General features: G+C 39.8%; 1 protein-coding gene across 1 annotated transcript in view; it reads right to left on the reverse strand.

The window, feature by feature from the left end:
* INPP5F (inositol polyphosphate-5-phosphatase F) overlaps positions 1 to 23543 on the reverse strand; it is a 106154-nt gene that overhangs the window by 78753 nt on the left and 3858 nt on the right. The window contains exon 2 of the mRNA XM_081240270.1: positions 6710 to 6790. Coding sequence (XP_081096396.1) covers positions 6710 to 6790 — 81 coding nt within the window. The remainder of the gene's footprint in view (positions 1 to 6709; positions 6791 to 23543) is intronic.

A 23543-nucleotide genomic window follows, 5' to 3' on the forward strand; every position in this document is an offset into this window, starting at 1 on the left:
CTGGGGCCAGTGCCTACTCAGTGACATTTGGGGAATGGCCTATTCCACTGTAAAACAAAGGGTCAGAAGCAATGGGGGCAATTCTCTTTGACATGCTTTTGCAGTGAGCTTTCCAGTGGATGTTAGGCTCCTGTTAAGGGCTGAATTATGTTCCCTTAAAATTCATATGTTGGAATCCTAACCCCCAGTGCCTCAGAATGTGACCCTATTCTAAAAAAGTGGGATCTTTAAAGATGTAAGTAAGTTAAATGAGGTCATTAGGGAGGGCTCTAATCCAATATGACTGGTGTCCTTATAAGAGGAAATCTGAAGACAGACACTACACAGAGAGAGGACAATGTGAAGATGATGCGAAGACACAAGGAGATGACAGCCATCTACAAGCCAACGAAAGAGGTCTCAGAGGAAATCAACCCTGATGAAACCTTGATCTTGGACGTCAAGCCTCCAGAGCTGCAAGAAAACAAGTTTCTATTTAAGCCCCCCCAGTCTGTGGAACTTTGCTGCAGCAGCCCTAGCCAACTACTAACGGTTCCTAAGTCACGACTGCTTACATCCCATGAGCTTGATGACAGTCATGGCTCACCCACGCCGTTTTCAGACTGTCAATGACAACTATTCAAGTAAACTTATGTTCCCATCTCACTAGGCAAGAACAAAAATTCGTGCATTAATATGTAGAGGCTAAGTAGGAGGGAAACAGCAGTGAGAAAAAGTTTAATCACAGACATTTTATTCCCCTCGTCTTCTACTCCCGGAAGGTAAGATGCCCCCGTAGGAAAACGCACATGGAGTGATCATCTCGGCTATAACACATACCAGGAACACACTGCCCATGGGCCAAGGTGGTAGTGTGATCAGAGCAAGAGCTTTAATGGGACACAGGGAGGGGAGGAGATGAGGCATGCCCAGGACAGAGGATGAAGAAAGACAAGGTGACAAGAGTAAGATGGATGCTCAGGGGGTGGGAGCTGGGGGTGGAGTGATACACAGGGCGCGGCTGCAGTTCTCTTGTGGGTGAGGGGAAGAAGAACAGCAGGGGGCCCAGAAAAAACTTTCCTTTGCTTCCTCCCCACACCCTTTCTTAACGGCCAAACCTTAGAAGTGATAGGGCAGGAGGAAGGAAAAAAAAAAAAAAAAAAGGGACAGGTTAGGAGAGAGAAAAACGGAGACCTTCCCTGCCCTTCTATATTTCTTTTAGTATTTTTTTCTCTAGTTCACTCTATTCCCCACCTTTCCCTCTTCCAAAATATCCTATATAACAGATATCTACACTGCCTACCAACTTCTTGGTTTTGGTCCAAAGAAAGGCATGTGGTGCAAGGAGAGAAAGTGCACGTAAACAGGGGCTGACCACTGGAAATGCCCATACCTCCGCTACCTCCTAATGACCATACTTTGACTGCATCAAACTCATCAGCCAGTAACATATTTGTACATTGCTTGTAGGAAATGACTTTAGTTGTCTGCCAAGTACAAACCCTCCTGCTTTGCTTGCCCGTCCCGCTTAAAGCAGTGGGCATGTTTGAACTTTGTGACCAGGGAAGGTCCCTGGTCAAGGAAAGCCAAAAAGTCTCTTCCCTAGGGGTCTGAACTAGATAGCTAGTCAGTCTCCAGGGGTTGTAGGGAACATCAGATGTTGGTTGGCTTGAGGGCTGAGGTTGGTTTGAGTACCACATAAATGCATAAATTCTGTCCCATGTAACACAGAAACAGAGACAGCCAAAGGAAGAGAAGACTGTAGGAGCTGTACAGGGGGAAGTGGTGGTCAGATACCACCTGCCACAAAAGTCATCTCAGATCCTGAACAAATCCATTTCTTGGTTTTGTTCCCTTGGATTCCTAATAAAAATTTGTTTGCAAAAACTGATAGGTTTGTATTTGCAACCAAAGATCTGATGAAATAGTGATAATTTACTAAGCACCTTTAGGTATATTATCTTATTTGAGACTCACAATACCCTAAGGAAAAAAAGCGGGCAGTTAGTTTTGCTCTTGTTTTACAGTTTATAAAGCAGGGGCTCTGGGGTGTTGTGGCCCCCAATGAACCAGCCTTCTGGGATGGAAACCCTTGTGAAGCCCCTTCCCACGTTAGTTCTACGTTTGGATGTGTGACCTCCTTAGACCAATGGGATATTAGCAAGCTCAGTGACACAAGCAGAGGCTTGATAAGCCCTTATACATTGGAACTTGTCATCTTAGCACCCTGAAAGGATGCCCAGGTATCCAGGAGAGAGAGAGGCCCCAAGGAGAGGCCTTGTGAGATGAGACACACGGACAGAGATGCCACAGGAAGGAAAACTGAGACGCCCCCAGGCAAACCCCCAGCTGAATGTTGCCACATGGATGACCCCAGCCAACAGAAGAAAAGGGCAGAAGAGCTGTGTGGTTGACCCATAGAATCGTGAGCTATTATACGTTGTTGTTGTTTTAAGGTGTTAACTTTTGGGACAGCTTGTTTGTTACACAGCAACAGATGAAACAGATGTTATGTAACTTCTCCTATATCTCAAAGCTAATAAATACAGCCTGAATTCAGGTCTCTTGACTCATGTCAGTGATTATTCACTGTTTCAAGATGTAACTGAAATTGGAGAAAAATAACTCCGAAGTTTCATAAGCTTCACTTAAACAATAGAAAATGAATTTTAGCTCAGAACATTCAACTGTGAAATTATCCTGTCAGCATATAAATGAATTAAAGATATACATATGTAAATGTGGACAGGTAGGAGAGTGTGACTAAAATACTTAGCATGTTACACAATGTCTAATGCTTTTCTCCTTTGTATTGAAAGAATTTAAAAACTACCAAAGACAGAACGTACAATAATGCTCACAGTGGTATTATTTCTAATGGCAAAAAAACAAACAACAATGACAAAAATTACCCAATGACAGAAAAAAGGATAAATTACGATATATTCATGCAATAGTGAAAATAAGGAACTAAAGTTTCCCATATCAATGTGGATAAATCACAAAGCATCAAGTTGTGGGAGTGGAGGGGAGAAGTGAAAGAACACAAACAGCTTAATATCATTTATATAAAATTCCCCAAACACAAGGCTCAGCAACATACTGTCGAGGGATATATATGTAAGAACAGCAATAATGAAAATCAAGGGACTAATAAGTACAATACTCAAAATCACAGACTCTCTTGAAGGGAAGAAGGCAGGAGAGGATATACTTGGAGAAAGGCAGTGAGGGCTCCAAAGACATTCATCATGTTTCATTCCTTAATCTAGGTGGTAGATAAATGTGTGTTTGTTTTTCAGCAAGCTATACTGCGTATCCGTGATAAATAGCTTTTTGTGTCTATAAAATAGTTAACACATTCTAGAAAATAACCACAAGAATCTAACAAAAGAAAATTAGACTGTCTCTGGCAATTTGTGCTTTATATCATCCAGAAATCAACCTAGCTTCCAAACGCTCAATAATTTTATTTTTAAAGCATTTTTAAAAGCACACTACAGAGGTAGCCACACTCCCAATAACACAGCAATAACAGCAAAGCTTCCTATAGCTCTTAACTCACATTAAAATTGATACCAAAGGAAAAAACAGATATTTAAATTCAGTGCTTAAAATATTTCATTCAGTCCTTTTCATGACTTTTTGGGACCTGCCTACGTAACACCTACCTTCTTACAAACAAAATTCCCTCTGAACTCAGCACAGGTGCCTGTCCTTCAAAGGGAGGGCTTAGTGAATGATGTAGACCTTCCATGAATTTGCCTGCCCTGGATACAGCCCCCGGAAAGGACTGCACTGTGTACTAACAGATCCATACTCCTCCCTGGCCAGAGTTGACTATACTAGGAATGGACAGCTAACCCAAAGCCAACCAGTCCTAGTCTGACACCTGCCTACCTCTCCAGCCTCATTCTTACTGTCCTCTCCTTCAAAATCAGTATCGTTGGTGGATCTTTCTGTCAGAGCACCTAACACAATTAACAAATAATTATACATTTATTTCCATGATTACTCACTAATGTCTAACTTCCCTCTTAAACCATAAGCTCCGCTCATGGTGGGAACAGGTCAGTTATTGCTCATTCTTGTATTCCACTGACTAGCACAGTTCCTGACACAATTCCTAAAAACAGGCATTTAATAGCTTGTGGGGGGTTTTTTTAAGAGGAAGAAAGGATTTTAATATTATGCCCCCCTTTCTCTAAAGTTTTTTGGGCATCCCTTGGAGATACTGTGGGTTCAGTTCCAGACCACTGCAATAAAGCAAATAAAACGAGTCACACAAAATTTTTTGGTCTCCCAGTGTAGAGTTGTTTACGCTAAACTGTAGTCTATTAAGTGGACTGGCATTATGTCTAAAAAATGTACATACCTTAATTAAAAGTACCTTCTTGCTGAATATACAGTGGAGAAAAGACAGTCTCTTCAGCAAGTGGTGTGGGGAAAGGTGAACAGCCCACGTAAATCAATGAAGTTAGAACACTCCCTCACACCATGCACAAAAATAAACTCAAAATGGCTTAAAGACTTAAATATAAGACATGACACCATAAAACTCCTAGAAGAGAACACAGGCAAAACATTCTGACATAAATAGTACCAATGTTTTCTTAGGTCAGTCTCCCAAGGCAATAGAAATAAAAGCAAAAAGAAACAAATGGGACCTAATCCAAACCTGTAAGCTTTTGCACAGCAAAGGAAACTATAAACAAACAAACAGACAATCTACAGACTAGGAGAAAATCTTTGCAAACCATGTGACTGACAATCGTTTAATTTCCAAAATATACAAACAGTTCATACAACTCAATAACAAAAGAACAAACAACCCAATCAAAAAATGGGCAAAACACCTAAGTAGACATTTCTCTAAAGAAGACAAACAGCCGGCCAACAGATACATGAAAAGATGCTCATCATCGCTAATTATGAGAGAATTGAAAATCAAAACTATAATGAGGTACCACCTCACACTGGTCACAATGGCCATCATTAAAAAGTCTACAAATAACAAATGTTGGAGAGGGTGTGGAAAAAAGGGAACCTTCCTATGCTGTTGGTGGGAATGTAAATTGGTGCAGCCATTATGGAAAACAGTATGGAGGTTCCCTAAAAAAAGAGTTGCCACATGATCCAGCAATCCCACTCCTGGGCATATATTTGGAGAAAACTGTAATTCAAAAAGATACATGCGGGCTTCCCTGGTGGCGCAGTGGTTGAGAGTCTGCCTGCCGATGCAGGGGCCGCGGGTTCGTGCCCCGGTCCAGGAAGATCCCACATGCCGCGGAGCGGCTGGGCCCGTGAGCCATGGCCGCTGAGCCTGCGCGTCCGGAGCCTGTGCTCCACAACGGGAGAGGTCACAACAGTGAGAGGCCCGCGTACCGCAAAAAAAAAAAAAAAAAAAAAAAAAAAAAAAAAAAAGATACATGCACCCCAATGTTCACAGCAGCACTATTTACAATAACCAAGACATGGAAACAACCTAAATGTCCATCAACAGATGAATGGATAAAGAAGATGTGATATATATATACATATATGATTATATATATATTTAAAAAATCAATACAGTGAAATATTACTCAGCCGTAAAAAAAGAATGAAATAATGCCATCTGCAGCAACATGGACGGACCTAGAGATTATCATACTAAGTGAAGTAAGTCAGAAAGAGAAAGACAAATGCCATATGATATCACTTATATGTGGAATCTAAAATATGACACAAGGGAATTCCCTGGCAGTCCCATGGTTAGGACTCGGCGCTTTCACTGCCAGGGCCCAGGTTCAATCCCTGGTCAGAGAACTAAGATCCTGCAAGTTGCGTGGCGTAGCCAAAAAAAAAAGAACTTATTTATGAAACAGAAAAAGACTCACAGACACAGAAAACAAACTTATGGTTACCAAAGGGAAAGAGGGGAGGGAAGGGATAAATTAGGAGTTTGGGATTAGCAGATACAAACTACTATATATAAAACAGATAATCAACAAGGTCCTACTGTATAGCACAGAGAACTATATTCAATATCCTATAATAAACCACAATGGAAAAGAATATGAAAAAGAATAAATATATACATGTATAACTGAATCACTCTGCTGTACACCAGAAAGTAACACAACATTGTAAATCAACTATACTTCAATCATTCTTGGGACTTCCCTGGCAGTCCAGTGGTTAAGACTCTATGCTTCCACTGCAGGGGGTGCAGGTTTGATCCCTGGTGGGGGAACTAAGGTACCACATGCCACATGGCACAGCCAAAACAAACAAACAAACAAACAACACCAACAGCAAAATATTTTCTTGCTAAAAAATGTTAACCATCATCTGAGCCTTCAGTGAGCTGTAGTAGTAACAAAGATCACTTATCACAGATCACAATAACAAATATAAAGTTTGAAATATTGCAAGAATTACCTAAATGTGACACAGAGACATGAAGTGAGCAAATGCTGCTGGAAAAACGGCACCAATATATTTGTTTGATGCCAGGTTGCCATAAACCTTCAATTTGTTAAAAAACGCAACATCTGCAAAGGACAATAAAATGAGGTATGCTTGTATTTTTGTTTCACTTATATGGAAATATACCCACTTTGGGCAGACCCAAAATTAAGGTAAAGGAATCAAAGCCATTACAGAATCTACATTTATCCTCAAAGAAGAAAATGTCATAGAATGCCACATTAAATTTGACAAGTTTAAGGAGTTTACAGAAACATACCTGAGTGAAGCTGAATTTTGCCAATAACACCTTCTACCAACCCCAGACAAATGGGATTCCAGGCAAGAAGTAGATCAGTAGCTAAAATAAAATAAGAAGCAATCATGAAAAAATATTCATCAGAAAACATATTAAAACAGTATCTTTATAGAGAACAAACTAGTGGTTACCAGTGGGGAGAGGGAAGGGAGGAGGGGCAATATAAGGGTGAGGGAGTGGGAGGTACAAACTGTTGGGTGTAAGATAGACTCAAGGATGTATTTTACAACACGGTGAATATAGCCAGTATTTTCTAATAACTGTAAATGGAAAGTAACTTTTTTAATTGTATAAAAAATTTAAAAATTTTAAAAAGAAATGTCACAGGAATGTCACAAGACGATTAAAAAAAAAAAACAAACGGCATCTTTAACAGTATATTAAAAAATGATCAGCTTCCCAAAAGAGCAGTTTTCAACACCCAGAACTGAATACATTACTATCGAGCACTTTGTGGACAAGTATTAATTCCGACCTGAATAAGTCTTCTAATATACGGACAGTTATGGGGAGATAACTGAAATTCTAAAACTCTACTCAGATGGGAGGCAGTACTCTGGCGCCCTGCAGTGGAGGAAGGAGGCTGGTGCACTACAAGAGGGCAAACAAGAGGAGTTATCCAAGGTGCTGTCGCCATGGCCAGTCCCAGATCCAAAGACAAGGATCTGAGAAACCACCGCAGAGATGTGCACTTACTGAATCACACTCTGGAAAACACCCTTTCCCAAAGAAGCTAACACCAAGCAAAGAAACCCAGAAAGCAAGTGCTCTTTTATGTGACTTCTATGGAAAAAACAATAGGAATTGCTTCCACTTATATTGAGTGCCTAATATGTGCCAGGCATCCAATCAGGGTTCCTTATCTGAACCACAGAACAAGACAATGATTTGGATGACTGTTTTCTCAGTTCTCCCAAGGATGGTACATAATTTGTATCATTCTAGACACACAGAAGAGAAAGCTAATTCATTACATACAAAGGATGCCTGAGGACATTAGGGCATAATTCTGTTGTGGAACCCAGGCTACAAAAGGCTGTTATATCCATGGAGATAAAGGTAACACTAGTGATGGTTCAATAGCAGCAAAAAATTAGCAAGAATGAAAACAGCATTTCTCTTAGCAGAAAATTAGAATTACATTTTAACTATTACCATTTAAATTCTATTTTAATGAAATGTATAATCAATCTGTAACTCATGTGGGTAATTACAGAAGACCTAATAGTTTAGTCTTCAAATTCATTTGAGTTTTGACTATTGTATCTTGAACATCTTTGTTGTTAATGATACATTCAATGGGAGGCAAAAAAAAGTTAACTTCTGTTTTTATTTCAAGAATTAAAGTAAAATAGGGAATTAATTTTTTTAAAGGCTGTTATACACATTATCATTTCTAACCCTAACAATTCTATGAGTTAGGTATTAGGAGTCCCAATTCACAGATGAGGAAATGGAGCCTTAGAAAAGTAAAGTGGCCATGTCATACAATGGATCAAGGGCAGAGCTGCAATTCAAAGCCAGGTCTGCATGACTCATGGCCTGTGCTCTTAACCATCCAACTACAGTGCCTCCCTCAGAATTTATATATGGAACTAATCAGTAAGACAATATTTACATTTTAAATAATATGCATTCTTATTATAAATACTGTATAAAATTGGAAAAAAATATTTTATCACTTCCATCCCGCCACCCAGAGATAACATTATTTTGCTACATTTCACGACTGTGTGCATATCCAACTGCAATATTGCAAACACAGCGCTATATGTTCATTTTTCTTACACCATTTCGTATCTTCTCACATCTTTAAAATACTCTCCAAAATTATAACTTCATGGCTAATTTTCCACTTAAGGAAGCACTTCCTCACTCTTGGACATTTAAGTGATTTCCAGTTTTTCCCTATTATAAACAATACTGTGATCAATGATAAACATTATGCAAATACTTTATTTTCCTCCCTAATTAATAGCTTTAGAACAGCTCCTAGGAATGAAATTAATAGGTGAAAACATAAAGAAAAAAAATGAAAGCTTTCAAATATTACCAAAGTGCTTTCTGCAAAGGTTATGCACCAAGTTAGATTTCTGCCAGAAGCATATGAAAATGCTTCTTATGCTTGCCATCATTTAGAATTTCTTTTTAAATTTTGCTAATTTGATGGCATCCATTGCCTAAATGATGTTTATTTTCTTTTCATTGCTGGTAAGATTAAACATTTAATTATAAAACTGACTGCTTATGTTTCTTCTTCTATGATTTTCTTATTCATATCCTCTAACAATTTTTCTTTATGTTCCTTATTGATTTATGATTCTTTTTATATTAAGAACATCAACTCTTTGACATGTTTGTAAATATTTTCAGTTTTAACTTTTTATACAAATCTGTTTTTTCATTATTTTTTCGCTTATTATCTAAGTTGTTCCTTACCCATTATCAATTATGTATTTGTTAATTTTACCTCTTTGTTAATTTATAAACATCTAACTCTAACTCTGGAATTCATGTTGGTGTACAAACTAAAAGTACCCTGATTTCTTTTCAAATAACCAGAATCCCTGTCAGGCAGGCCAAATCTCAACATCTGCCAACACAGGTGCCCCTGCTAAGGAAATAGCTCCAGCTACTCATAACCCCACCCTGACTTCAGATGAACCACCACAGTTTTTAAAACTCTATCCCTTGGGTTTCAGATGAGCTCTAGGAATACGGAGGAGGATGAAAAAGTTAGAGCTAAAGCAGTCATGGACAGTTACATAGAGGAAGTGGAACTTCAAGCATAAGGAAATCAGAAAGAAAAATGATGCAGCAGAAAGAAAGTACAAGGTTTGTTTTGGAAACTGTCCCTTCACCGGGGAAACACGTATCAAGCACCTTCCAAGAACCAGGCACTGTTATCATGCTAAGATATAAAAATAAAGGAGCAAACAGTATAGATCAGAAGACCAATGAGTATCGTTAGTATGGTGGAGGTCTTTATTGATAAGACTGGAAAAAGTAAACTGAGGCCAATAAGGAGAGACTTGAATAAAAGACTAATGAGCCTTACTTCCTGGAGGCCTTGGCAGGCAGATAATGACAAAAGTAAAACAAGACTGCAGCCAGGGATTAGGTGACAGCACTGAGAGGGGGTGGAGACTGCGAGTAGGGAAAGGAGCTAGAAGGTTATTTATTACAAGAGTCTTGGCTTGCAAGGATGTGGTAGCTTGGGGAGCAGGGTGGGCAGTAGGTGAAGAATGTACAAAAGGAGATTAACATGAAACACTGCAAAGGAAACTACACAAAGGACAGGAAGAGGGTAAATTTTGAAATGACAATGAAACATCTATCCTCTCTTGAGAGGGATAAGATAAGGACATACATGAGTAAGAAGGAGGAAGGCAGAAAAAGCAGGGTATACCGCAGCAGGAGGAAGGGTGGGCGAGAACCTCTTAACTCAGTAATACCCTTTTGCACCTTTGGCATTTTGAACCATGTGACTATAGCAGCCATTCAAGAAAATTAAAATTTCACTTAAAAAAAAAAAGAAAAAACTATAAAGATGACTAAGTTTTGTGGTCTAACGACTAAAAATAATAGTCACCACCAGGGAAGTCCCTGGTGGTCCAGTGGTTGAGACTCTGCGCTCCCAATGCAGGGGGCCCGGGTTCGACCCCTGATCAGGGAACTAGATCCCGCACGCCACAACTAAAAAAAAAAAGATCCCACGTGCCACAACTAAGACCCGGCGCAGTCAAATAAATAAATAAATAAATAAAAGTAAAAATAATAGTCACTAATAATCTTTGAGGTTATTTGAGAGAGAACTAGTTAGGCCATTAAGACTGAGTTCATGATAGGGTGGTCAAGGAGAAATGTCTAGGCATAAAAACCAGGAGCTATTTAAGGAGGAAAAGAAAACAAAAGAAAATGAAATCAAAAGTACAGGAGTAAAAGTTAACCTTGCAAATGAAAGATATTACTTTCTTCTAAGTCTAGAAGAAAAGATGAAAAGGCTAAATATAGAAATGGAGATGAGAAGCAGATGGATGTATCGTATGGCCTTGACTCAGTAAAAATAGGAGTCAAAGTCATCTTTGCTTTAGCAGGGGGAAGGACAAGAGGCAGAACAAGAGGAGTACCGGATGCTTGGTGTGGTAAGGGGAATCATCCAGAAAGTCAGTTTGTAAATGTTCTGTGTGTACTTGAAAAGCACGTATATTTTCTTAGTGTTTTCAAGAAAAAGGGTGTCAATTCAATCCGTTGGTGGGTCATTATATCAATTTTGTACAACGAGATCAGCACTAACAGCAAAGAAACAGAAAAGAGAAAAACTGTACCATGTAAGGGGAAACACTTCACAAAACTTCTGTTTCTGAAGTTATAGGTATATACATATATATATGTCTGTTCAAGTCATGCTTTTAAAAGTATTTCTTACTTCAAACATTTGAATACACTATTAAACTCTGGGGTGAGGGCTCATTATCAACTTTATTATTTTATTCAACTGCTCTATGTACTTGCTAATTTTTTGACCGCTTAGCCTAATACTTTGACAGGGTTCTTTTTTTTTTTTTTTTTTAATCTCATGCTTTGTGTACTCTTCCTTCTTAATTTCTGCCTCATTTTTGAGACTATGTTGTCAGGCACATACAGATTCAGGATTATTATATCTTCCTGGTGAATTGCTCCATTTATCAGGATGTAATAACTGCCTTTATTTCAAATAATGCTCTTTGTCCTAAAGTCTAGTTTGTCTAACATTGATATTGTAAAAGAAATACGTTAGGCATGAAAAAAATACATATAACATAGAACACTGTTAATCCAGTCATATTTCTTCTCCGACTCCCCAGAGCCTGAGAAACAAAGTCCAAGTTCCTTGGAAAGGCTCTCAAGGCCCAGCGTGGGCTGTTCCTGTCTACCCTCTTCCCGCCTCCCCACCCCAGCATCCTTGCCTTCCTACAGTCATCCAGAAGTGTGCACAGGCTGGGCCTGGAATGCTGCTCCCCACCCACTTGGGCATGCTGTTCATTCCAGACTCAGAACAAGGGTCACTGGTGTTCCCTGACACATTCCCCACTCCACCCACCCAGCAGAACTGATCAGGTTCTCTTTTGTGGTCCCCCTGGATCCTGCTCGTATACGCATCGTGGCATCTCATTTTGGTTTAATGCACCTGATTACTGACTTTCCTGTCTCCCTGACTGAACAGGAAGCTCATCAAGAACAGAAAATTCATTGAGACCTGATCTCATTTAGCTTTATGTCCCAAGTGCATGACATACAGCAGGCTCCAAATGCTGAACAGACAAATGAACGAATGACACAGAATGGAGAAGCAGGTTGGAGTCAGATAATTTGCACTGAATCACGTTAGAAGGGTTCAGTATTTGACGTCACGAAGTTAAGGTCATCTGCTCTATTTCAAATAAAGATATCATGGCTGGCAGAGGTGAAGTGTCCAATACTAACTACACAGCTTGTTCAAATCAAAACCCCATACCCCACTCTCAGTCCAGGGCTCTATCCTACCTCTAACACCACAAGTTTCCCTACCATGTGTAATTACTCAGGTATAATACTCTCATTTTAAGTTCGTATGGGGCTTTCAGCTCACCACCATCATTCCAGCCACACAAGCCAGAACCTGGGAGACATTCAAAATGCTTTCTTCCTGGGAGTTCCCTGGTGGCCTAGTGGTTAGGATTCCGGACGTCCACTGCTGTGGCGTGGGTTCAATCCCTGGTTGGGGAACTGAGATCCCACAAGCTGCACGATGCAGCCAAAAAAAAAAAAAAACAGCTTTCTTCCTCACCAAGTCCTGTTGATTCTACCACCTCATATCTGATGAATGTTTCACTTCTCTCCATCCCCGCGGCCACTATCCTTGTCCAGGGCCAAGACCTCCTCCATCTAGATCATGAGAAAACCCTGGGCAGGCCCACAGGCAGCAGACTGTTTAACACATAACAGGCACTCACATGTTTACTGAATGCAAGGAGGACTCTAAACGGTTTGGTACCGGAAGCCCTTAAGGTAAAAGGCAGGAAGCTGTAAGAATGAGGCTGAAAAACCAAACAGGGACCAACTCAGGAGGACCACAGGCAGTAAATTCAGGAGACATTTCCTCCAGAGAGGGCAGATTTGCATTTGAGATTGAACATTGGGGCTAGTATGCAGAGGATGGATGGGAGAAGGCAAGCCTAAAGCCAGAGATCCAGGTGACAGGAGTGTGCATGAGGGTGACCTGGTTCCAAATCTGCAACTGGAAGGCTGGACAGAGTCAAGAGATCCTGAGTGACATGGGCACAGCCTGCGTTCCATGTCCTGAGGGAAAAGTCCCAGCTCTGCTACAGTCTTGGAACCCCTTTCAACTTCAGGTCCCTCTTTCATAAGCGGGAATTCCATCTAACTTACAGGATTTTTATGAGGATTAAATGGAAGAATTATGTGAAAGTACCTAGCACAATGCCTGGCACATAAATGTTCAATAACTTTTACCTCAAGTTGGGAAAGGTATATGCATTTAAAATTCCAGGTTCCTAGCACTCACTAAATCTCTCTATAGATTTTTATTTCAAGGGTCTACATACGGCTTTTTATTTAAAAAGGAAAGGATAAAAAAGGAAAAACCCAACTTCGATTGTGTTTTACATTAAATCTTAAGGCCATAATCCCTAAAAGCCTTCTGAGAGTAATAAATGTTTTATGAAAATATCTCAATGCTTAAACATGCCCCTAAAATTCTGTTTCTTCAGAATGTGAAACAGATACAGGGCTCTGATGCAGCTCAAAATTAGGCACGCAGAAACAGTCCTAGCAACCCAATTCAAATCCAAATGGCAAATCAAGCATAACTGCCAGCTTCCTCCCCTCCCCTAAAGTCCCCTACACTGGAGAGGGGAAATCTAGAAGCAGTAGAGTCTAAATGAAGGTTAAAATATACTTGGGAAAAAGACACAGACATCAGTAGACTTTAGTTATATACATGAAAATAAGTACTGGGGTCCTAAGTTTTGAGAAATCACAGAAGAACAAAAAACAGAATGGGTAGCTTTTAATCGGCAACAGAAAGACATCTGATAAAAATTCATACCATCCAGAAAATTAAAAAAATTTTAAAGTAAAAATAAAATTCATACCATCCTATGGAACACAGTAAAAGGTGATAGACCAAAAAAACTGAGAAAAGCACAATAAATGGAAAACATGAATAAAAGGTAGAAATAACTCATAATATATTAATAATTATAATAAATGTAAAGTTTCAACTTACCAATTAAAAGACAGACTATTAAGTCTCAACTCTTCTATCCGTTTATTTAATTCTAGGCCTATTTTGTTTACCACTGTATGCCTGCAGCCTAGCACAGTGTCTGGCACACAACAGGGACTCATTCAATAGTTACTGAATCAAATCAATAAATGAGTAGAAGCAAGCATGAAAGAGTAAGTTGGAAAGTTTCTCCTACCAATTGCTTATTCTCTTCAACTTTTAATAAGACTAAGATTGTTTTTAAAGAAAGTCCCAAAACACAAGTCTTTGCTATATAGGCACTTTTAGTAATAAAAGCATTTCCCTTTCAATAAATATAATAAACGATGAGCATGTGATTTCTCACAATGAAAGACAACTAAAAATTCTGGGAAACTTTAAATTATGTTAAAATCTCTAGCAGGTGCCCACAGCTTCTCACACCAATATAGCGACAAGCCAGTGGAGGAAGGCCTGAAATAGGCTATATATAACGGGCACAAGAAGGGAGGCTGAGTGTGTCTTTTTGAGCCGCTATGACTTTATGCCTGGTACAGCTCCTGGCACACAACAGACACTTCAAAATATGTGTGTGTGTATTTTTTAATCTGTTACTCTTCATTAAGGAGATACAAATAAATAAAAACATTAGCAGAGTGTTTGTATAGAGAACATGTATGAACCATACTGGTCTCGGCATATGTAGCAACTATGCTTAGTAATGGACACTCTGTCACCATTATTAATGCCTACTCTGGAGGCAGAAGGCATTGGAATGGCAGGGAAAATGGCCAGTGGGCTTGTCCCTTCCTTCCACAAAGAAGAGCCATGTAACTGATCTCCTCCAACAAACATATTGCTTTCTAATCCTTCCTTCAAAAGGGATATTCCAATGTGGCACACAATTTCAAAAGAGAAACATCTGAAGTTTGCAAATAGGTTTTAAAATTTAGGATTATCAAGGTTATCTAGTAAAGAGTAGAGCTGCTTACAAATTACAAAAGCATAGTATTTTAGAAATAATGCCAAATTTCAATTAGTGAAACCATTAAAGTAACATACACCCAAAGACATAAGTAGTTTGTCATAAGCTCAATTGTTTGACCCATTAGGTCAACATTTCCACTCTTATTTCAGATCCATTTGGCAGTACATGGCTTCTATTTTCATATGCCCTCTTCTTCCTGGTACACAGAAAACAAGTGATTAAGTACTGTGTGCCTGCAGAGAGCATGACTCACTCATTCCAAGAGGCCAGAGTGATGGCGCTCCCTCAGCTCAAGAACAAGTCTGGGTTTTGCACAGCTGCTGAAGTTTACAGGCAGTTTCACTTGTGTCAAAAAAAAAAAAAAGGTGCTAGTGTATGCATACATAATCAGACCCAAGTTTCATTTCCTGCTAAAGACAAAAGGACATTATTGCTCTGAAAAGACAATTACCAACACCAAAGTCAAACAGATGAGGAAAAGGGTTCTACGATGAGGAACTAAAAGTTCCAATGGTTAGCTCATCCATACTTAAATTCTCAAAATTTAATTAGGCCAGAAAAAAAGGTTAAGGAATAATTTGATTCAGATGCCATCTTATAAATGCAAAATTTGATACATGTTTCTCTGAACTCTCTAATAGTAATTATTTTCCAGCATTCAGCAAGCTAAAGAGCTAATCCACTTTAGAAGTTCTAGCAGCTGCTGCTTTCCCACTGTGAACTCCAGCTCAACGGTCCTGGATCCTGGCTGCTCAATATCACCATCTGGAAGCTTTAAAAATACTGATGCCTGGGCCCCACTCCTCGAGAGTCTGACTGTTGGGTTACGGTGGGACCCAGGCACAGGTATTTTGTAAATCTCCCCCAGGTGATTCTAATGTACAGCCAGGTTGAGAATTACAGGTCGAAGTGATTATAGGTTACTAGTTGGAACCTGCATTAGTAGCTTTAGTTTTATCCTACCTGAGTGATTCAAAGATGACACCTGTGCCGTGGACAGCTTGAAACCCTTTCAGGTAATTAAGAACCATAAAGTGAATAAAGAGCTCATAATATATGGTGAATAAGCAAAAAGTTGGTGTAAGCTAGTATAAAAAAAATACGTTTAAAAAAATAACCCTACGGGAAAAAAAAAAACAACCAAAAAACCCTAAGAATAGTTAAAAGATGAGATATACTACCTAGGAAAGGGATCCTAAGAATTTCTAGATTTTTCTATTAAAACTGGGATCTGGGCTTCCCTGGTGGCGCAGTGGTTGAGAGTCCGCCTGCCGATGCAGGGGACACGGGTTCGTGCCCCGGTCTAGGAAGATCCCACATGCCGCAGAGCGTCTAGGTCCATGAGCCATGGCCGCTAAGCCTGCGCGTCCGGAGCCTGTGCTCCGCAACGGGAGAGGCCACAACAGTGAGGGGCCCGCGTACTGCAAAAAAAAAACAAAAACAAAAACAAAAACAACTGGGATCTAATTACAGAGCAGCATGAAGGATATCAGAAATTGTTTTTTGGGCAGAAGACCTAAATAGACATAGCTCCAAAGAAGACATACAGATGGCCAATAGGCACATGAAAAGATGCTCAACATCACTAATTATGAGAGAAATGCAAATCAAAACTACAATGAGGAACCACCTCACACTGGTCAGGATGGCCATCATTAAAAAGTCTACAAATAACAAATGTTGGAGAGGGTGTGGAAAAAAGGGAACCCTCCTACACTGTTGATGGGAATGTAGATTTGTGCAGCCATTATGGAAAACAGTACGGAGGTTCCTCAGAAAACTAAAAATAGAGTTGCCATACGAGCTAGCAATCCACTCCTGGGCATATACCCAGATAAAACTATAATTCAAAAGGATACATACACCCCTATGTTCATAGCAGCACTATTTACAATAGCTAAGACATGGAAACAACCTGAATGTCCATTGACAGATGAATGTATAAAGAAGATGTGGTATATATATACATAACAGAATATTACTCAGCCATAAAAAAGAATGAAATAAAGCCATTTGCAGCAATATGAATGGACTTAGAGATTATCATACTAAGTGAAGTAAGTCAGAAAGAGAAAGACAAATACCATATGATATCACATATATAGAATCTAAAATGCAACACAAATGAACATATCTATGAAACAGAAACAGACAGACATAGAGAACACACTTGTGGTTGCCCAGGGAGAGCGGGTTGGGGAGAAGGAAGGATTGGGAGTGTGCGATTAGCAGATGCAAACTAATATACATAAGATGGGTAAACAACAAGGTCCTACTGTATAGCACAGGGAACTATATTCAATATCCTGTGATAGGACTTCCCTGGTGACGCAGCGGTTAAGAATCCGCCTGCCATGGGCCTCCCTGGTGGCGCAGTGGTTGAGAGTCCGCCTGCCGATGCAGGGGATACGGGTTCGTGCCCCGGTCTGGGAGGATCCCATATGCCGCGGAGCGGCTGGGCCCGTGAGCCATGGCCGCTGGGCCTGCGCGTCCGGAGCCTGTGCTCCGCAACGGGAGAGGCCACAACAGTGAGAGGCCCGCATACCACAAAAAGAAAAAAAAAAAAAAAAAAAAGAATCCGCCTGCCAATGCAGGGGACACAGGTTCAATCCCACATGCCGCGGAGCAACTAAGCCCGTGCGCCACAACTACTGAGCCTGCGCTCTAGAGCCCGTGAGCCACAACTACTGAGGCCGTGTGCCTAGAGCCCGTGCTCACAACAAGAGAAGCCACCGCAATGAGAAGCCCGTGCACAGCAACAGAGTAGCCCCCACTCGCCACAACTAGAGAAAGTCCACACACAGCAACAAAGACCCAACGCAGGGACTTCCCTCGTGGCTCAGTGGTTAAGAATCTGCCTGCCAACACAGGGGACACGGGTTTGATCCCTGGTCCAGGAAGATCCCACATGCCGCGGAGCAACTGAGCCCTAGCGCCACAACTGCCAGGCCTGCACTCTAGAGCCCGCCAGCCACAAGTAGTGAAGCCACGCACCTAGAGTCTGTGCTCCGCAACAAGAGAAGCCACTGCAATGAGTGGCCCGCGCACCACAATGAAGAGTAGCCCCCGCTCAACACAACTAGAGAAAGCCCGCAAAGCAACGAAGACCCAATGCAGCCATAAATTAATTAATTAATTAAAAAAAAAAAGACCCAGGGCTTCCCTGGTGGCGCAGTGGTTGAGAGTCCGCCTGCCGATGCAGGGGACACGGGTTTGTGCCCCGGTCCGGGAAGATCCCACATGCTGCGGAGCAGCTGGGCCCGTGAGCCATGGCCGCTGAGCCTGCGCATCCGGAGCCTGTGCTCCGCGACGGGAGAGGCCACAACAGTGAGAGGCCCACGTACCGCAAAAAATAAAAAAATAAAATAAAATAAAATAAAAGACCCAATGCAGCCAAAATAAATAAATAAATAAATCTTTAGAAAAAGACAAGAGAAAGAAATAGGATTCTGAAAGCTAAATAAGAGCACAGGTGAGCTAACAGTTGGTATTTTCCTTAACTCGTTTTAGAGCCGGTAACTGAGATGCATAAAATTAGCACTTCGAACATAAAATAGATGCAACCTTTGTCTCTGTTGGCGTTTAAATAATTTCCTAGCTTTTCCTGAAACCTCTGTTCAAAACTTACTCTCTTCCAACTAGGTTCGTCTGTATAGTCATTCTGATACCATAGGTCCTTACCAACAAAAAGCTCTACCTTCAAACACACCATCAGGTCTAGGGTCTGCCATTTTAATTGCCCTCAAATGTAGAACTGTTTCTAGATCAAACGAGGGCCACAGCAGAGTGACCTGTGGGGTGGGAGGTACAGGGGAGAACCTGTACTATTTCAGTCTGGCCAGTTAGGCACTATTCATTCTCGTAAACTTTTTTCTTTTTCTTTCTTTCTTTCTTTTTTTTTTTTGAGTACTTAATTAGAAGCAAGGCACTGTGCATACAAAGTTATTTCTGGCAAGGCAAGGCAAAAATATATATATATATATCCATTAAAGTCCACTAGTCACACAGCCAGTTTCTTCCAGGACTTTCCACTCTTAAATAAGACAGAAACAATCACAGACAATTTACAGCTGGAAGGAACTTCAGAGAATCAAATAAAAGAACACCTTTCTTCCCATTTCTTTATTAGGAAGAAAAACAGATTTTCACTATCTTGGGAAAAAACAGAGACTTTGAACTTCAGGACCCAGCTCAAATCTCCCACAGAACTCAGCTCTATCACAGTATCTGTCACTCTAGAATCCTCTGTATGCCTTTCCCTTGTTGGACCACTACCTGGGCTAGAGGGTAGAGACAGTATTTTATCCATCTTTTTACCTTGGCACAATGCCTCACAGACAGATCTTCAATAAATGTTTGTTGAAATAATAAATAAATGACTTCACAGAATTTCAGACTTAATATAATTTGGAAGGAGAAAGGAATAGAATACTAAATTAGTTGTCGGGGCGGAGGGCTGCTTCTTTGAGAAAAGGGAGTATTTGAAAGGTGCAAAGGGGGATAAATGCAATAGCTACTAGAGGTGAATCCTGGAAGTCAAGAAGAACAACTGCCCAGAGGGAGACTAGCAAACTAGAAACTCTGCCAAACTCTTTGGTCTACTCACCACAACTGTCCCCTGGGGGAGGGGAGGGTTATTATGCTGGAAATAGGGAGAAGAATGTTTATTTCTGGCATAAAAGCAATGTATAATGACACCATGAAGCATCATTAATATTATACATGCAAACTACTAAACTTAAGAGCACTGTGGCATGTTTAAAATGTCCCAACATTTCAGTAACATGTTAGGACTATTTCAAATTATATATGTTGACCACTGCAGAAACTGGAATTTGAAGTTTAGTATAAGTAAAAAGAGGTTTCAAAGAATAAGATTCATAAATTTTCATAAAGAAAAATTAATGTACTTTAAATGTATTTTTAAATATCCCACCATGAAGTTAAAGAAATCCAAGGTTAAATGTGAAAGAATCTGCAATTAAAATGAGGTAACTTAAAAAGAAAAAACGGGGCTTCCCTGGTGGCGCGGTGGTTGGGAGTCCGCCTGCCGATGCAGGGGACGCGGGTTCGTGCCCCGGTCCGGGAGGATCCCGCATGCCGCGGTGCGGCTGGGCCTGTGAGCCATGGCCGCTGAGCCTGCGCATCCGGAGCCTGTGCTCCGCAACGGGAGAGGCCGCAGCAGTGAGAGGCCCGCGTACCGCCAAAAAAAAAAAAAAAAAAAGAAAAAACAACAAGGAACACTGACCTAAAATCAACCTGTACTTCCCTCAACAGCCTTACCAAAAAGTTGGCAGGAGTGGATGCTTTTTTGTGAATGAGAGCAGTTCCTTTAAGGGTCTCACAGCAACCAGAAAATGAGTCATCTTAACAGAGCATGGGATTTAATTAAGATACTACCAGTATGTGTTCTGATAGTACTATAATGCTAAATGTGCAGTACTCACCCTCACTTTTTAAATACTACTTAAATATTACTTAATGTATTATCAACAGCTACTGATAATAGAGTAATGTATTATTTCTCTATTTTGGTAAACATACTCTAATTCAAATATTCTTCTCAGCTCATTTATGGTCGTCTGACACATATGAATGATTATGACTTAGCCCAGCTAATGAGTAATTTGTTACAGGTTCTATAAGATTGCTGTTACTTCTCAGGTTTGTGTTTGCAAGACTAGATTTTAAAGGTTTATATTTTAAAACATATTTGAACAGGAATAGAACAGTTTACAAAAAGGTTTACGGAGAGATAGTAATGCAGCTTATAAAGATCTAACACATTTAAATCCCCATAAAACCACATCAAGGTCAGACTATGGCTCTGAGAATGCACTGAATCAATACTATAGCTAAATTAGTTTGATTTTCCAATAGTCTAGTATCTACCTGCAAATATATCAGCTAATTTTGTCATAAATCATAAGAACCAAAATCAGCCAACAACCTTTTTTTTTGGCATAGGGCCAGTTAGAGAAAAATAAAAATGTCTTTGGGTCTCATTTATTTTCATTAAAAAAAGAAAAGATTTATTGAATCCCACAGAATTAAAAGTTAGATTCCCCCGTTTCCTGAATAAAATGACAATGAGAAATTAGCACATTTTTTAAAGTTGATAAGAGATGCAGCTTTTTAGTCTTCTGTTCTTCTGTTCTCCATTTAATCCTCCCAACAACCTCTTTGCTGCTCAAGGTACACAGAGTCAACCAGAAACTCGAATTATTTCAATTCATTCAATACAATTTTTACAGAAGACCTGCAGTGGGCCAGGTGCTAGGGATATAGTAATGAATCTACATCTCCTTCTCCCTGCTTGGGCTGAGTTAGGCTGGGCAGGTGGGATAAGGGAAAGCCGTGCTGCTGGGCATCCTGGAGCAGCACCAAAGTAGCCACGTTCCCAAAAGACCAAGCTGTCAGGGCACCTTGGTTTCTGGCACCTGCATGCTCTATCCTAAAGGCCTGGATACTGCCTCTCCTCTGAAGCCAGCCTTTGGCAAGTCCTGGCCTCTGCTGGCATGGCCAGAACACAAGCATGTAGGAATCAGCGATGCTACAAAGGTCCCTCCCCTCTCCGGAAGTGGCTGCCCTGAAGACTTTTTCTCCTCCATTCCCTCTCTGCTTTACGTGCTCTGAGAGGATGTCTGTGAAACTGGATCTGGAACTCTTGCAAAGTTAGACTGAGAAGGCTTCAGGTTGCTCATCACTGGCTGAAATAGTTCCCATCCAGTACATATCAGTGTTTCTGCTCCAAGATCTTCCCTCTCTCTATTCCCTCCACAACCTGCAAATGTTCTAAAAACTTAAGAAGAGAAACCTTACAAACTGACAGTAGCTGGAAAAACTAGTCAACCTATTATATAACGATATTCCCTGTAACTGTATAACTAGTTTTGCAAGAAAAGAGTGAGGACAGGTGAAAGGTCAAAGAACAAACCAATAGTCCCACCATCAGCCTTTTCATTCTACGTAGATCCTTCCTCAACGTGCATACTTTGACATTTCAGAGGCTATTTTATTCTCTACATAGGCTACACTATAATGACTATGACAGCTAAATACATTTCAGATATTAGCCATAAAAATATAAATCCTACAACTGTGGTCAAGAAGGTAGAAAGGTTTATAAAACATTTTTGTCAATATTGAGAAAAACTTGGCTTTGGAGTCAATATGGGGTTAGAAGTCTGGCTCTCCCTCTTATTCTTTGAACTTGGACAAATTACTTCTCCGTGCCTGTAAAATAATAATAAAACCCCTCCGCCTAAGTTTTATTGTGAGGATGACATGAAACAGTACACATAAAGGGCTTAGAACAGTGTCTGGTTCAGAAAAATGATTAGTAAATAAAAGCTGTTGTTATTACCTACTATTAATCTCAGCTGACAAAGCAGACAATATGCACAAAAACTTCCCTCTAGCTGTAAAACCTGATTCCAAAAATTGTCATCATTCACCCTACAAAGACTATCTTCTTTTTTAAGCCAAAGAAAGGGCGAAATTTTTTGGAAAGATGTGTTTTGTATCTTGCATGCATAACAATAAATGTTCACAAAGTAAGTTTACAGATCTGTTCAATCCAACTGCTAGCCTGTTAGAAATATAAAATATGGGGTAAGAAGTGTTCAAGGTAATAAACTGGTAAGCCATTTAAAAGAAACTGAAAACTAAAGACACTAGGGGACAAAACTGGTTATTCAACAGCAATAAAAATGGTTAAAAAGATTTTTACAATATATTTAATAACTAATTTTTAAATTAAAATGCCCTATTACATTTTGTCATGGTAAGCGGTGAATTTTTAGCAAACATGATTTTTTTAAAAGGTGAAGTTAAAAATTTTTTTCAAAGTAAATACCAAATAACACAAAAGTCTAAACTGGATATAGTTGCATAAAATATGATTCCGCAAAACAGATAAAAGTTCCATTCAGATTTCAATTCTGTAACTAATTTCTCATTCAAAAAAGTTTTCATATGACATATTAAAAATAATTTCATTATCAAAAAATAACTAAGAAAAACAGGAATGCATTTTTATGTTTCTGTACATTCTGATAACTAGCATCCCCCCCAAAAAACTGTTCACTGGTATGTATCATTCAGTGTTTCATCTCTCTCCAAATAGTTTACATGCTTATGAATGTTATGTGTACGACAGATGCTCTACCATCTTTTCATGGTCAGTCTCAGAATAGAATGAAGCAATACGCAGCAGTAATTATATAACACAGACAAAGCTACAAGGACAAGTGGAAGCAGTTTTAAGATTAAAGCGATAAAACCATATCAACCTTGCTCAACAGTGGACTATATTATATTGCTTTTTAAGTCTTTAAATTACAGTCCTTATTCTCAGATAGTGAAACTCCACTCTCAAGAGATTACTGAATGTTTACACAGTGCTTTATCATTTTCCCTGGTTGAAAATAAAACAGTCTAAATATTTTCCTCTGGTGGTCATTACCCTGCAAGAGATATAAGCATCCACCAAAAAAGCAGTTCTAAGTATGAATACAGACTACTCACTAACCTTAAAAAAATGGAAAACCGGAAAA

The sequence above is a fragment of the Mesoplodon bidens genome (assembly GCF_964165515.1).
Source record: "Mesoplodon bidens genome assembly, chromosome: 1".
In the NCBI taxonomy this organism is placed as follows: Eukaryota; Metazoa; Chordata; class Mammalia; order Artiodactyla; family Ziphiidae; genus Mesoplodon; species Mesoplodon bidens.